General features: G+C 38.0%; 3 protein-coding genes across 4 annotated transcripts; 1 reads left to right on the forward strand and 2 right to left on the reverse strand.

Moving 5' to 3' along the window:
• Window positions 1-104: 104 nt before the first annotated feature.
• Window positions 105-10303, forward strand: Graf (GTPase regulator associated with FAK). 2 transcript variants are annotated; one of them, XM_017086883.4, is made up of 13 exons: window positions 105-543; window positions 2451-2880; window positions 5477-5634; window positions 5788-5961; window positions 6423-6638; window positions 6707-6778; window positions 6833-6884; window positions 7194-7507; window positions 7575-7905; window positions 7960-8065; window positions 8126-9454; window positions 9518-9597; window positions 9660-10303. In XM_017086883.4, exons 2-13 carry the CDS (start codon window positions 2703-2705, stop codon window positions 9758-9760), a joined length of 3111 nt encoding a protein of 1036 aa, XP_016942372.1. In that variant the 5' UTR covers window positions 105-543; window positions 2451-2702; the 3' UTR covers window positions 9761-10303. The 2 variants fall into 2 exon arrangements, with proteins under 2 accessions (XP_016942372.1, XP_016942376.1); XM_017086887.4 differs by having other exon boundaries at window positions 7221-7507.
• On the reverse strand, window positions 2947-4889 carry LOC136117318 (kelch-like protein 6). Its single transcript, XM_065867911.2, has 2 exons — window positions 4076-4889; window positions 2947-3783 (listed from the first exon to the last, which is right to left on the reverse strand). Exons 1-2 carry the CDS (start codon window positions 4595-4597, stop codon window positions 3019-3021), a joined length of 1287 nt encoding a protein of 428 aa, XP_065723983.2. The 5' UTR covers window positions 4598-4889; the 3' UTR covers window positions 2947-3018.
• A 390-nt stretch (window positions 10304-10693) lies between the features above and the next one.
• On the reverse strand, window positions 10694-12749 carry Mvd (mevalonate diphosphate decarboxylase). The gene is made up of 4 exons (XM_017086592.4): window positions 12591-12749; window positions 12457-12527; window positions 11921-12038; window positions 10694-11859 (listed from the first exon to the last, which is right to left on the reverse strand). The coding sequence occupies exons 1-4, from the start codon at window positions 12640-12642 to the stop codon at window positions 10907-10909; spliced, it is 1194 nt and encodes a 397-aa protein (XP_016942081.2). The 5' UTR covers window positions 12643-12749; the 3' UTR covers window positions 10694-10906.
• Between the last annotated feature and the right edge of the window lie 23 nt (window positions 12750-12772).

A 12772-nucleotide genomic window follows, 5' to 3' on the forward strand; every position in this document is an offset into this window, starting at 1 on the left:
CGTACCGGTGGAGTCGCGGTATTAGATGCGCTTAACAGCACATTTTATATGCCTAACAGCACGTTAAGATAACTTGTGTATTTTTTATCAGACCTACATTAATTTTTTTTTTCTAATCGGAGATTTAACAGCCAAAGTAATATATATATTGTGGTGCATTTAGAATACAATGGAATGAAATGTGCAATTGATATTGATGCTGAACAATATCCGTTTACCGATACGAAAAGCGCGACGCGGGCAATTGGCGTTATTCGAGCAGGGAAACATTAGACATTGGGAAATTACTCATACACTAATGTTTACTCTGTGAGTAATTTTAACACGGTACGAATACAAATGTGTGTGCGGTTGCGGTACGCGAAAAACTACCGACGGTCGCCTTTCGTAACTAAGAGCATTTATTTTTGTTTTGTACAAGTGAATTCCGATGGGCTATGGTCATAGTCGTATGCAGAGTGTTTGCGGGGCTGAGGATCCGCTGAACGGTTCACTATAAGGATTTGATTTATTTACTTGTGATTCCATTACATATATGTGCTGGTGTGTATCTACGTATGTGCATGCATACATATGTTATTTAGTTTTTTTTTGTTTTAAACAAATACATGTGTACGGAATAAACAAAGGATTTGGTGTTGCAGTTGGCTTTCATCCCAGGCGTATGTCCGAAATCCGAAATCCGAATTATAGTGGCAGTGGCCTCGCAACCTGTTTTAAGATGAATGTTTACATATGTACATCGAAATTTAACAAGTTTATGCAAAAAAAATACGCCTCTCGATACAGCCTCACCGCCCCCCTCCCCTATATGTTCATGTAAACAGTGTTGTAAAGTGTGCAATTGAGTTATTTATCATTAAGCAAACATAAACTAAAGTTATTTTTAAATAAGAAGTGTGCGCAACATACTTAGCAACAAAACAAAAGACAGGCGGTTCACATATTGTATGTATGTGGATATTTGTACATTGAACAACTCTAAGCTGGTATAACTATGGAGAGCGATAAGATAAATTAAAAGGCGGAATGCTTGAGTGTTTTTAAAGCCCTAAAAGACCACCATAACTTAAAATTGTAAGAATAACTAAAGCTCAAACCTTAAGGCAAAAGCAACAGTTGTGCTTGTTTAGATGTATATAATTTATTTCAAAGTTAGGGCCTACTCTACAATGTTTTCATTTATATTATTATTCAGGTTTGACCACTTAATTTTAATTAGCATTTTGATATAAAATTAGCTTTCTTAAGAATTTAATTAGGGGTAAATAGATCTGTGGTCCTTCGAGCCGGATGAAATTGCCGCAGGATGTTTACCAACACTATCATTAATGGATGCAATATCTATGGGTGTGTTCTTTTTGAGGGGGAGAATATATATGATGTTTTTGAGTTATTCCTTATCAATACTCATTAATAAACAAGTTACATTTGGTTTTTTGTTTATGCCTATCTTAAGATCCGATAAGGATTGACGTTTTTATTAATTTTCTTTAAATTGAACCCCCAATCTATTTTCAAAATCATTTTTCATGGGAAGGGAACTTTTTCGCATGTTGATTGGAAATTATCTCAATTTGCAATGTCGGTTTTTGTATTTATGTAATGGTGGGGGACTTATCAGCTTGGTGGCTAGTTTGATTCTGATAGGAAAGTGTTCGCAAGTGTATTTAAACTTGTTTTTGGTAGACGCTTCTATATTCGAATGAGATAAGCAGTTTGCCAAAGTGTGGGTGTTTTTCGGTACCCTGGCGATAAGAAAAAAACAGGCGTCCGCCCGCGATGAAAGTTAGTTGGTGACTACCCAATTGCTATCTGAGCGCATCGGTCTTATTAATCTCTTTATATAATCTGTGCTTTATTTTTTTCGCAGAATTTTTTTGATCTTTTGTTTATTTCCCCAGTTGAGAGTAGATTATATGGGATCCGCCCATAAATCGAATTTTTCCCTATCCGGCAATAATCACGCCTTGCGTGTCCAAAAATAAATTGACCTATAGCATCAATAAATCGTAAATTGTTAATTGACAGCTATTAATCACTGTCTATTATTTCGGTGACCCCGACGTGATCCATAGGCAATAACGTAGTGATCTAAAAAATGTTTTTAATATTGTTTTTACGGCAAATAAAACCTATAGAAGAGAAAGTGCTGAGGATCTATATATTAAAAAGAGTGTATAGTATTTTTATTATAAGGACCAACCCTAAAGACCTTGATTTCCTCGTAAATTATTGTCAATAAATTTTTTAAAACAAAAACATGGAGTGATATTTTTACTATTTAATAGAAAGTTTTTATAGATCTGCATCGTGTAGGGCTAGCGGATTCACCGTTTTATCCCAGCATATCAGATACAAAAATGTATGATTATAATTAATAATTAATAATAATGATTATTAACAACTTCGCCTTTATAAAAGTGGACTACAAATTAATTTCATATTAGTTATATTCACAGGAATTCCAAAATGTATCGTCCACCTACTGAAAAGCAGTATTTACATTAAAAGGCCAATATTTTAAAAGGAGTAATTCTTCCTGTAAATGTTTCAAACGTTTGAACGCTTGGCAAGTATACGCAATATATTGGCAACTGAGGAAGAACTCCACTCCGTGAAAACACAAAGTGAGCCTGAAATAACCTGAGGAACCTAAGGCCAGAAAATCTTCAATATTATTGAAACCAAAAGCAAACACAATGGGCGGCGGCAAAAATATACGCCGCGGCTTGGAGCCACTGGAGTTTGAAGAATGCATCGTCGACAGTCCGGACTTTCGCGAAAATTTAAATCGACATGAAAAGGAACTGGACCACACTAGTCATCAAATAAAACGAATAATCAAAGAGGTCAAAGATCTTATGAGTGCGGCAAAAAGTAAGTAACAAATATTAATATTCAACGTTACTGGTTAATTAAAAAGGAGCAGGAAACGTTTTCAACTAAACAATATAGACAGGATGGTTTATTTGTAGCAAAAATATAAGGCATATATATGACAAGGGAGATTTAAATTTAAAAGGTCGATGAATTTCTTGGGGTAGGGCTTCCTAACTCACTAGTTTCATCCGTCTGGCTATAATCATATGTTTGATAATAGTCGTATTTCTCACGAGGAAGGCCTCTTAACTCAATATTATCTACAATCTGGCTCAAGTCTCGTGATCGATGAGAGTCGTAGTGATCTCGATAACAGTCGTCTTTCAGCTCTTTGATGTACTCATCCTCATCGACAGACATTACCCGAGTGAAAAGCGATATCTTATTGATATCTTGCTTCATCTGCCATTCGGGATTTTGTTCTCCATACTTTTTATCATCGGGATACTGTATGTCCTTGTCGAAATCATGTCGTCCTTCACTCAGGATTTCCAGGTAATCACTAAATTCTTCAAACGATATGTAACGCATATTTGGACACATCCTGGTCACGGGCCGATGGTATTCGCACGAAAGATCATTTATCCAACTGCGAGGCTCCAGCGCCTTTACTTGTTTGTATTCAACATTATCATCGATGCAACTGGGATCATTGTAAACGGTTATTATCAAACTGCTGTTGAACAGTCCATCCCGAACGAGTGGCATAAAGTCGGGGGACTGACTGAACTCCTCCAGAACTTCACTAAAAGGTCCTATTTCGTTTTGTTCCAGTGCCTTAAACTTGCTCAACATTGTGGGCGAGAGGAAGGAATACCGAATGTTTTTCAAAACCGTAGTAGTGCTTGAACGGCGTTCTGGCCAGCCATATAGAAGCCACGATAAAGCTCCATATAAAATCTGTTGGGAAAAATTAACTTTCAGTACAAAACAATAAATAGATGCAAAGATCAAATAACTATTCTATGTAGACCAGTTACTGTCTGGAAAAAAATATTTACATTTCTCACACCTTATTTATAAGTGAATGAGATAAAAAATATGAGTATTATATCATTATTATACATTGTTACACTTAAATCAAGCAATTTTAATTTACCTTGTCTACTATAGAATATGTATAAAAGGAAAATTCTTGGTAGTATATCATTTTTACATTATTAAAGCTAAAAATCCCTGCTATAAAGCCTACCTCTGTTTCCGAGTTGACTGACAGACTACTTGACTTTAGCAAGTGGCACACTTGTACCTCAGCGAGGCTCATGAATTCCCGGCTCGCTAAAACTGCCATAGTTACTCTGGAAACACGGCTTGACATTGTTTCGAAAACTTCATCTAGTTCAGTGGCCCCTCGCAATTCGTACAGAACGTGAAACGCTGAGAATTCATCATACACATGATTATCCAGAATTCCCCAGCAAATATTGAGCAGCTCGGTTATTTCCAGATAATACGCAGTCCTAAACATGTCGAGGAGGTTACTCTGATCCGGTGTGCCATCTGACGATATCATCCATTCATACACGTCGCTGAAACCCTCTGGAGTTAACTCCACTTCGTCGAACACAATTTTATCTTCGCCTATGGGTAACTCTAAGATTTTCGTGAGCAGAAGCTCCGAGTAAATACATAGTACAACCGAATGACACAAGAACGAATGATCGCCAATAGTGATAATAATATCAGCAAATTCGGTTTTCTGAATGTACTCCATTAAAATATATTCAGGTTTTATGTTATGGGATAGTGTGACGAAACCATCATCGTCGTCTTCAGAAGTTTCATCTTCGGGACCTTCATTCTTAAAAGGTTCATTCGCAAAAAGACTGTTCTCAAAAAGTTCTTTCTGAATACGTTCATTCTCAAAAACTTCACTCGCAATAGATTCATTCTCAAGAGAGTCATTCTCAAAAGGTTCATGCTCATTTTCAGGAGATTCAACCTCAGGAGATTCATTCTCGACAGGTTCATTCTCGACAGGTTCATTCTCGACAGGTTCATTCTCGACAGGTTCATTCTCGACAGGTTCATTCTCGACAGGTTCATTCTCGACAGGTTCATTCTCGTGAGATTCATTCTCATGAGGTTTATTCTGGACAGATTCATTCTCAAGTGATTCATTTCCAATTGTTTCACTTTCAGGAAGTTGAACCTCGTCATCCAGCATTTCGGTTTCTTTTGCAAACTGAACCAACAGCCTTTCCGCTTTGGACAGTCTTCCAAATACCATGAAAAGTTAGAATTGAATATTATTAAACACCAAAAGATGTCTTAAGTTTATCTTACCTGTTATGGTCAGGCGGTTTGAAGTCGGTCGAGACCTTAGACAAATAGGGGCGCGTTTTATTCATCCTTTAAGTTTTCGTGTTGAATAGAGTCGATGTTACTGTTGCTTGCGATATGAATACTATGCGAGAAGTATATTGCGTAGCTGCCTGCTTTTGACAACTAAAAAAACTAGATTCCTATTTATAAAAATTAAAACAATCAATATATTATATTATATTATGTGTTTGCCTTAAGTGCTTCCCTTGAATTTTTATTTTTATATTTATTTTAATATCCTATCAAATTGTAATTGATATTTTTTCAGTGCTGTCCACTAGAATGAAACAATTGGCCATTTTACTTACCGACTTTAACTTTGAGTGCATAGGCACTGCTCAGACCGACGATGAGAATGTCATTTGCGAAAGCCTAAAACGCTTTGGTGCTATTATTGGCAATATTGAAGACGAGCGCGAAAAAATGGTAAGTCGAAAAAGAAAAAGTGGCGGATCAGGATCAGAACCTAAGTTCTTGAAACGGCGTACTTTCCCCAAAAGAAAATTTTGCTAGGATCCGCCACTGCGTAATCATATTCCGAAATTGCTTTTTTTTTCATCTGCACAATCTATTACTTAGCTAACGCTTGCTGATAAACATATTATTGAGTCACTGGAGGATTTTCGAAAAAAGCAAATTGGTGGCGTCAAAGAAAACAAAAAGAAATTTGATAAGAAAACGGAGAAATTTTGTCAGTCGCAGGAGCGTTTTCTGAATATGTCAACTAAAAAGCCCGAAAACACCATTCAGGAGGTAAGTCCACTGAAATTCGCCAATAGCCCAACCAAAAAATTAATGTTTAAATGAAGATATTTTGTATACAACAACAATGCAACACAAAATTGCAAATGCAATTTCTTAGGAATTTATAGAAATGAAACGAATGTGGGAAAGGTAATCTCCTTTTTGAAAATTTCATAAGAAATCACTACGCTTCGATACACAAAATACCATATGTTGTCTCACGAAAGTTCTTTAAATTTGAATTTAATCGTTTTGAAGTTCATAGTGTAGAAAGAATCTAATTCTTTAGACATTTTTATTGCTACATCTTCGATGAATTATCCATAAGTAATGGATTTTTGCGTGGATATGGTTGTATTATTTCTTGCACTGAATGGGGAAACACTGGGGTTCTCTATATGTAGTTTAAGATGATGATATGATATTTTAAGATATAGTATTAACATTATGAGGATGGGTTTCTTTTGTAGGCTGATGCTAGTTTGGGCATGCATGAACGCGAGTACATCCAGGAATCGCTGAGCTATGTGTTGCGCATTCAGGAAGTGCAGGAACGAATCAAATTCGAATTTGTTGAGATACTGCTCGCATTTATTTCCGGCTGGTTGGTTTTCTATCACACGGCCCATGAGCAGGCGGAGGATCATCGCGATTACCTGCAGGACTTGAGGCACAAGGTGCAGAAGGTGAGTTCTCAATAATATCATAATGATTTTAAACTTTTTACTAACATATTCTCTTACCTGTTTTTTAGACTCGGGAGAATTTCGAAGAGGCACGCGAAAAAGTTACTGAATTAAAAACAAAGTACATGGAAAAACGCACAGTAAGTGAATTAAGTTTACCTATAACATAATTTTCTAATACATCTTATCCGCAGAAGCCCGAAGAAATTTTCACAAAGCGGGGCTACTTATTTTTAATGGAGAAAAGTACGTGTTGCTATCTATATTCCCATTTATAAGATTAATATGTTTTCTGGTTTGGGACTGACTGCCTTGTTTGCAGGGATTTTTCATTTATTATTACAGTTATCATTTCGATTATCTGGCCTGCTAAACCGATAATACTTGATAGCCATTCGATAATAATATATAAATCATATATTATTCTTAGAAAAATTTAACGAAATTCAAGTAGTTCTCGTAGCTAAAGCCTTTTTTTATTAAAAAGGTTAAAATAATGTAATAATAACAAAATTCACTGCCTTTAACTAATTCTTCATTGCGAACGAATTATAGGTTCCATTCTGAAAATCTCCCTTTTAGAGCCATTCAAAGCCACATGGACAAAATACTATTGTACATTCAAGAAGCAGAAGCGGGAATTCACCATGCTGCAGTTCAATCAGATGAATCACAATTTCACAAGACCCGAGGCGCGAGATGATGAGAAACTTACACTCTTCTCCTGCCAGCGAAGGGCCTCCGAGTTCGAGAAGCGGTTCTGCTTCGATTTGACCTTCAAGGAGAAACCGGGAGTCGTTTATACATTTCAGGCTTTAAGCGAAAAGGATCATCGCTATTGGATTAGCGCTATGGATGGCACGGAGCCGGTAAGTCATTAAAACTTGGTTAAATTGTGTAATATCTTATATTACATCTTTTATCTTCCTTACAAAGACATATCTGGCTCCCGGTAAAATCAAAGTCAGCGAGGCATATCATCTGGATGAAGCCGGATTCATGTTCATCCGCCGCTGCATTCAAGTATTAGAGATCCGTGGTCTCGAGGACGAGGGAATCTACCGAAAAAGTGGTGTGGGAACCAAAATCAGCAAGCTGTTGGCACTGGGTCTCAATCAAAAGGAGAGCGATGATGTATTTATAGACGATAAGTACCGGGATTTAATGGAAAGCAACACCATAGCGAGTGCCCTGAAAATGTATCTGCGAAATCTGAATGAGCCATTGATGACCTATCAATACCATAGTGATTTCATCGAAGCAGCAAGTAAGCACTTAATGGCCTACTCTATTTGCAAATAATACGAAACCCCTTTTTTAGAGCAAGAAACCCTGAATCAACGGGTGAATGAGGTGCACAAGCTGGTCTACAAATTACCACAGCCTAATTTTCAAATGCTGGATATGGTAATATGCCATTTGACAGAGTAAGTAATTGTTTGATTTAATGTTTCGATGCATTATTTCACATATTGCTTTATTTACAGCGTTTCACGCAAGTACGAAAAGAACAAAATGTCGGTATTTAATCTGGGAGTGGTTTTCGGACCCACTTTATTGCGCCCTCGCGAGGAATCGGTGGCCGCCATCCTGGACATAAAGTTTAACAACATCGTGATCAACATTCTGATTGATAACTACGAGAGGATTTTCAAGAACAAACCGAGCGCTGATGTCAAGCTGCCGGATGCGACGAAAGCACCCAGTATCATGTACCCCAGTCGCAGCAGTCCGCCGACTAGAATGCCGCGTGCCTCTCAAATAGGAAAGGCCGCCTCAACGGGTGCCATGGGTAGCACTAGTAGCAGTACTACGGCAGCGAATCCGATGTTCTTGAACCAGCAAAAGATCTATCGGGTGGTCAACAAATCCAATTGTACAGAGCCCACCATGTCGTCGAGCCTGCAGAATATTCCAAATGGCGACAACTATGCGCTTGGATCGACCGTGATGAACAGTTCGGGCGGTGCCGGGTGCATATCCCTGTCCCCGCCGATGCACATGCTCAATGGCATACTGTCGCCCACCGTGGGGAGCATCAATAATCTGCACACAATATCGAAGAATGAGGCAAGCACACGGCGCTATGTGCCCAGCTCGTGTACCGACACCGATGTGGCGCCCGAATATGGTATTATAAGTGCCAACAATGGCGGTGTGACGTTACAATCGCATCATGCCGTCCCCGTGAGCAGCACGACCAACTTTCGACATCCCGAGTACCTAATGACCACGGCCACTCCAGTGACCCAGTCCGGCTCCAGCAATCACATCTATACAAACACCTCGAGTGTTGCTGGTGGTGCTGCCTCCAGCAATCGGATTAGTCTAAATAATGTTTCCCCGCCAAATACTGCGATGCGAAAGGAGCGATTCCTGGGCAGTGCCAGTGGTCCACAGCAGCATCCGCCCGTCCAACGGGGTCTGCACTCCTACGGCCAGACCAAACACTATTCACCCCTGATGCCCACATCAACATCGAGCTCCAACGACAGCGTATGTGATTCACTTTCTTCCAACAATGGCTTGGGCGGTGGTGGCTCCATTGCGGCAAACAGCAACAGCGGGAATGTGGGTCAGCACTTGGGCGCACGGAACTCCAATGACTATGCCATGATAACGTCGCAGAACTCATCGTTGTCGCCACATCTCGGGGCAAGCGTCTGCGATGAGGTCGTGGCGGCCACAACGTTGCCCTCGGTGGTTAGTCTCAGCTGCGGCGGCTCCACCAACGAAAGCTCCGAATATCCGCCCAGCAAAATGCATCGTAATCGTGACATCAACCAAATAAAACGTGATTTGTCAACGGGCACAGCGTAAGTATATAATTTATAATCTTAAATAGTCACATTAACTAAAATTGCTTATCTTTATCATAGACGCGTGCGCACACTTTATGCTTGCATGGGCGAAAGTGAGGGGGAGCTTTCCTTTGAGCCCAACCAAATAATTACCAATGGTAAGTTGATGATACATTTATTAGTCCAAATGTTTATAATATATATATTCAATTCCTTGCAGTTCGGTATTCCCACGAACCCGGCTGGCTGCAGGGTACACTAAATGGCAAAACAGGACTCATTCCGGAGAACTATGTGGAACACTTGAAGCCTCACCATTAGATTATCATTTTTGTAGAGTTCTCCCGTATTTTTTTGCATTCGATTCGTCGGTAGATACAATTAATATGAAAGTTAGGAAATCTGAAAATAATCGTTGTGTAAAAAAACTAATTCTGAGTATGCGCCCTTGGGGTTTTACATGAAATGCATTTTATTTTATGCTGGAAACCAGGAAAAACCACAATCTTACCTTATAAATATGTTAACCTTTATAATACCATGACCATACAATGTACTTATTTTTAATTATTTAATAAGGAGTATAAACTCAGTGCAACTGCAAAGATTTATTTACTAATTGTTACGCTCTTCATTTGTTGCTTATTTATACATAATTCACGTAATTTGTGCAAAAATGAATTACATCGTATCTAATATCTACTACATATACAATTGTATAAAAATAAATAGCAGTGCTTCGAACACTTTTAAAATGTAAACTTTAAACTGAAGTCTGCCATATATCATATCAAAAACAAAAAAAAATGAAAGAATAATAAATATTTTCTTAGCAAGGCAAAGAAAACGTAGAATGTTGAAAAAGTTGTTTGATTGTTAGGATTTTCATATAAACAAAAAATATATGGGAATTTTATTGAGTACTTTGCAAGGTACAAAATTTAATATTCTAACCATTTTAGCTTGATTTAGGATCACCTTTTTTAGAAGTCAGGTAAGTACATCTTTTTTTGTGAGCACTAACCATTGTAATAAACAATTTGTAAAATATTTTCTGTTTACTTTATGCAGTGTTTTATATATGTGCATAAAAAAACATGTATTTTAAAACATGAATAGACTGCTCATTTCATCTATTGTAAAGATGCAGCTTTTGTATGGTTTTTTTTAAAAGACTGGCTTTTGTGTTCTCTTTCTTTACCATTTCACAGATTTCAAATGATTATACTTACTGATTTGCATTGGAAATTCAAGTTTCAGTTTTCATAACATTTTATTTGATCATGAAAATTATTTGTTCAAGGGAATTCTTACAAAAATATAAATAAATTAAATAAATAGTTTTATAAGTATGAAGTTTTATGATATTTAAGCAAGAAACAAAGCACCAAAGTTCATGACATGTATAAAAAAAACTTTTGTTGGAAATTAGATTGGATTTGGATTTTAAAATTTTCATTTAGAAAACTATTTTTCTTTTTCCAAAGGAAGTCCATTTATTAATAAACTATTATCAGCGCTTAATTCTCTTGGACCTTCACCAACTTTTGTGTGTATTATATATCTAAAGGCATTTTTTGCAATAATATCTAGCGAATCGATTTTGTTTCTTTGAGCAGGGTCAATTTTATGACTTTTATCAACCTTTGGAACAGAGAGACCTCGTAGGTATGTGTCACTATCAAATGAATCGCTTGGGAACACTTTCTGAATTGCATCCAGCAGATGCGGAACATTTTCCTCCAAAACGTATAGACAGGCATTTGGACCAGCATCAAAAGTGTAAGCAGCGTGATAGCCTCCCATTATCTCGTTATAATCGTGGATGAAAGATACTATCCTGTGGGATACATCGTTCATATACACACATGGTGGAAACGTGTCCAAGGCAATGGCATGGAACTGGTTGGAGTCCTTCATCGTGATCTCGGCGAATGTTTGGAAGTCATGGTTCGCGATTGCTTCCCTCAATTGGGTGATCCTCTCGGGAACCACTTTATCCACACGGTGCTTGATTAATTGCGAGGTTTTCACAGCCTGTTGCATTCCCTTTGTGGAGGCAGTCTTCTTTCGCTCATCATTAACCACCAAGATGAGTACATGCATATTGGGCCAGTGACTTGAGGGAGCTATCTGCTTGGCCACCGAATCGCTGCCATCATCCAGGGCTCCCCGGTGCCACTGGACAAATCCGCCATACAAGCTGCGACAGGCTGATCCACTGCCCTGCCGGGCCACAGTGGTCAACTCCTCGTTTAGCGGGATGTCGTACAGTCGGGATAGGGAGTACACAAGGCAGGCATAGCCAGCGGCACTGGAAGCAAGTCCAGCAGCCGTGGGAAAATTGTTAACCGATGCGATGTGAATCTTCCAGGATGGGGGAACCTTCTGGGATCCATTCGCCACAGCCAGTCGGTGAACTTTACATATAAATAGTAAACATTATAGAAGGATCTTTAGTATACACACTTAAGAGCTCACCTTCTTTTAAACAGCGCTGCAGGCGTGGACTTCCTTCGAAAGGCACCTCTTCCCCATTTAACCACATTCGATTGGTTTCAAACGATTCCGAAGCAGTTACTGTTGTCTTGGCGCACAGCTTTGGGAACATACTTTAAAATATTACTCTCTAGTTAACTGTCTAAGTGTAACTATTCATTTACTATTTTTCTTGTCTTGAAATATAAATAATTTCTTTCAAACTTTATACTCAATATTCACCAGATTTGAAAGTAAAGTTTTCAATACTTTTCAGAATTCAATTACTTATTCAAAACTAAAATAAAAGGCTTGTTCATTATTTCAGACAAAGAAAATTCGAAGAAAAGTGAAAATCTCTGGGATATTCCCAATCCGCAAATAGAAAGTTTTTAAGTTATTTACTTTTGCGGGGAAATTTGAACCGGCTCTTTACTCTATGCTATTAAAGATATATCATATTATTTAATAAACTTTCCGAATATTTCGTTAAAAAATGAATAATTACAGGATCGTTATTATATTTTGGTAATATTTACCTCGTCTGTGCTAAGAGTCATGCTAATGGAATCATTGACGGGCAGTATTAGATCTTCGTGCCGCTTTCCCCCTATAACAACAGAAGGTTCCTTAGACTACATACCTTGTAACTTGATCTGAATTTTGTACTCACAATACTTTATCAGGGCTATGTTCACAGGGGCTACACAAGTTGCCGATATCATGTTCACAAAATCGTGTATATGCACAGAAACCGAAACTACTTTACTTTAATTTCCAGCGAAAGCGACCAACTGTTGACATAGAGGTGGAAAACCATCGATGATTTGAAAACTCTGGATACATCGATGTATT

This window comes from Drosophila suzukii, chromosome X (genome assembly GCF_043229965.1).
Source record: "Drosophila suzukii chromosome X, CBGP_Dsuzu_IsoJpt1.0, whole genome shotgun sequence".
NCBI lineage: Eukaryota > Metazoa > Arthropoda > Insecta > Diptera > Drosophilidae > Drosophila > Drosophila suzukii.

What these genes read in the sequence shown, in the direction of transcription:
- Graf (XM_017086883.4), top strand. Translation starts at nt 2,703, where the DNA reads ATGGGCGGCGGCAAAAATATACGCCGCGGCTTGGAGCCACTGGAGTTT. An exon ending in AAGACGAGCGCGAAAAAATG is followed by an intron (nt 5,635 to 5,787) that starts GTAAGTCGAAAA and finishes TCTATTACTTAG; the next exon opens with CTAACGCTTGCTGATAAACA. An exon ending in CCGAAAACACCATTCAGGAG is followed by an intron (nt 5,962 to 6,422) that starts GTAAGTCCACTG and finishes TTTCTTTTGTAG; the next exon opens with GCTGATGCTAGTTTGGGCAT.
- LOC136117318 (XM_065867911.2), bottom strand. Translation starts at nt 4,597, where the DNA reads ATGGAGTACATTCAGAAAACCGAATTTGCTGATATTATTATCACTATT. An exon ending in CAGTCAACTCGGAAACAGAG is followed by an intron (nt 3,784 to 4,075) that starts GTAGGCTTTATA and finishes TTTTCCCAACAG; the next exon opens with ATTTTATATGGAGCTTTATC.
- Mvd (XM_017086592.4), bottom strand. Translation starts at nt 12,642, where the DNA reads ATGATATCGGCAACTTGTGTAGCCCCTGTGAACATAGCCCTGATAAAG. An exon ending in CATAGCCCTGATAAAGTATT is followed by an intron (nt 12,528 to 12,590) that starts GTGAGTACAAAA and finishes CTGTTGTTATAG; the next exon opens with GGGGAAAGCGGCACGAAGAT. An exon ending in TGACTCTTAGCACAGACGAG is followed by an intron (nt 12,039 to 12,456) that starts GTAAATATTACC and finishes ATGTTCCCAAAG; the next exon opens with CTGTGCGCCAAGACAACAGT.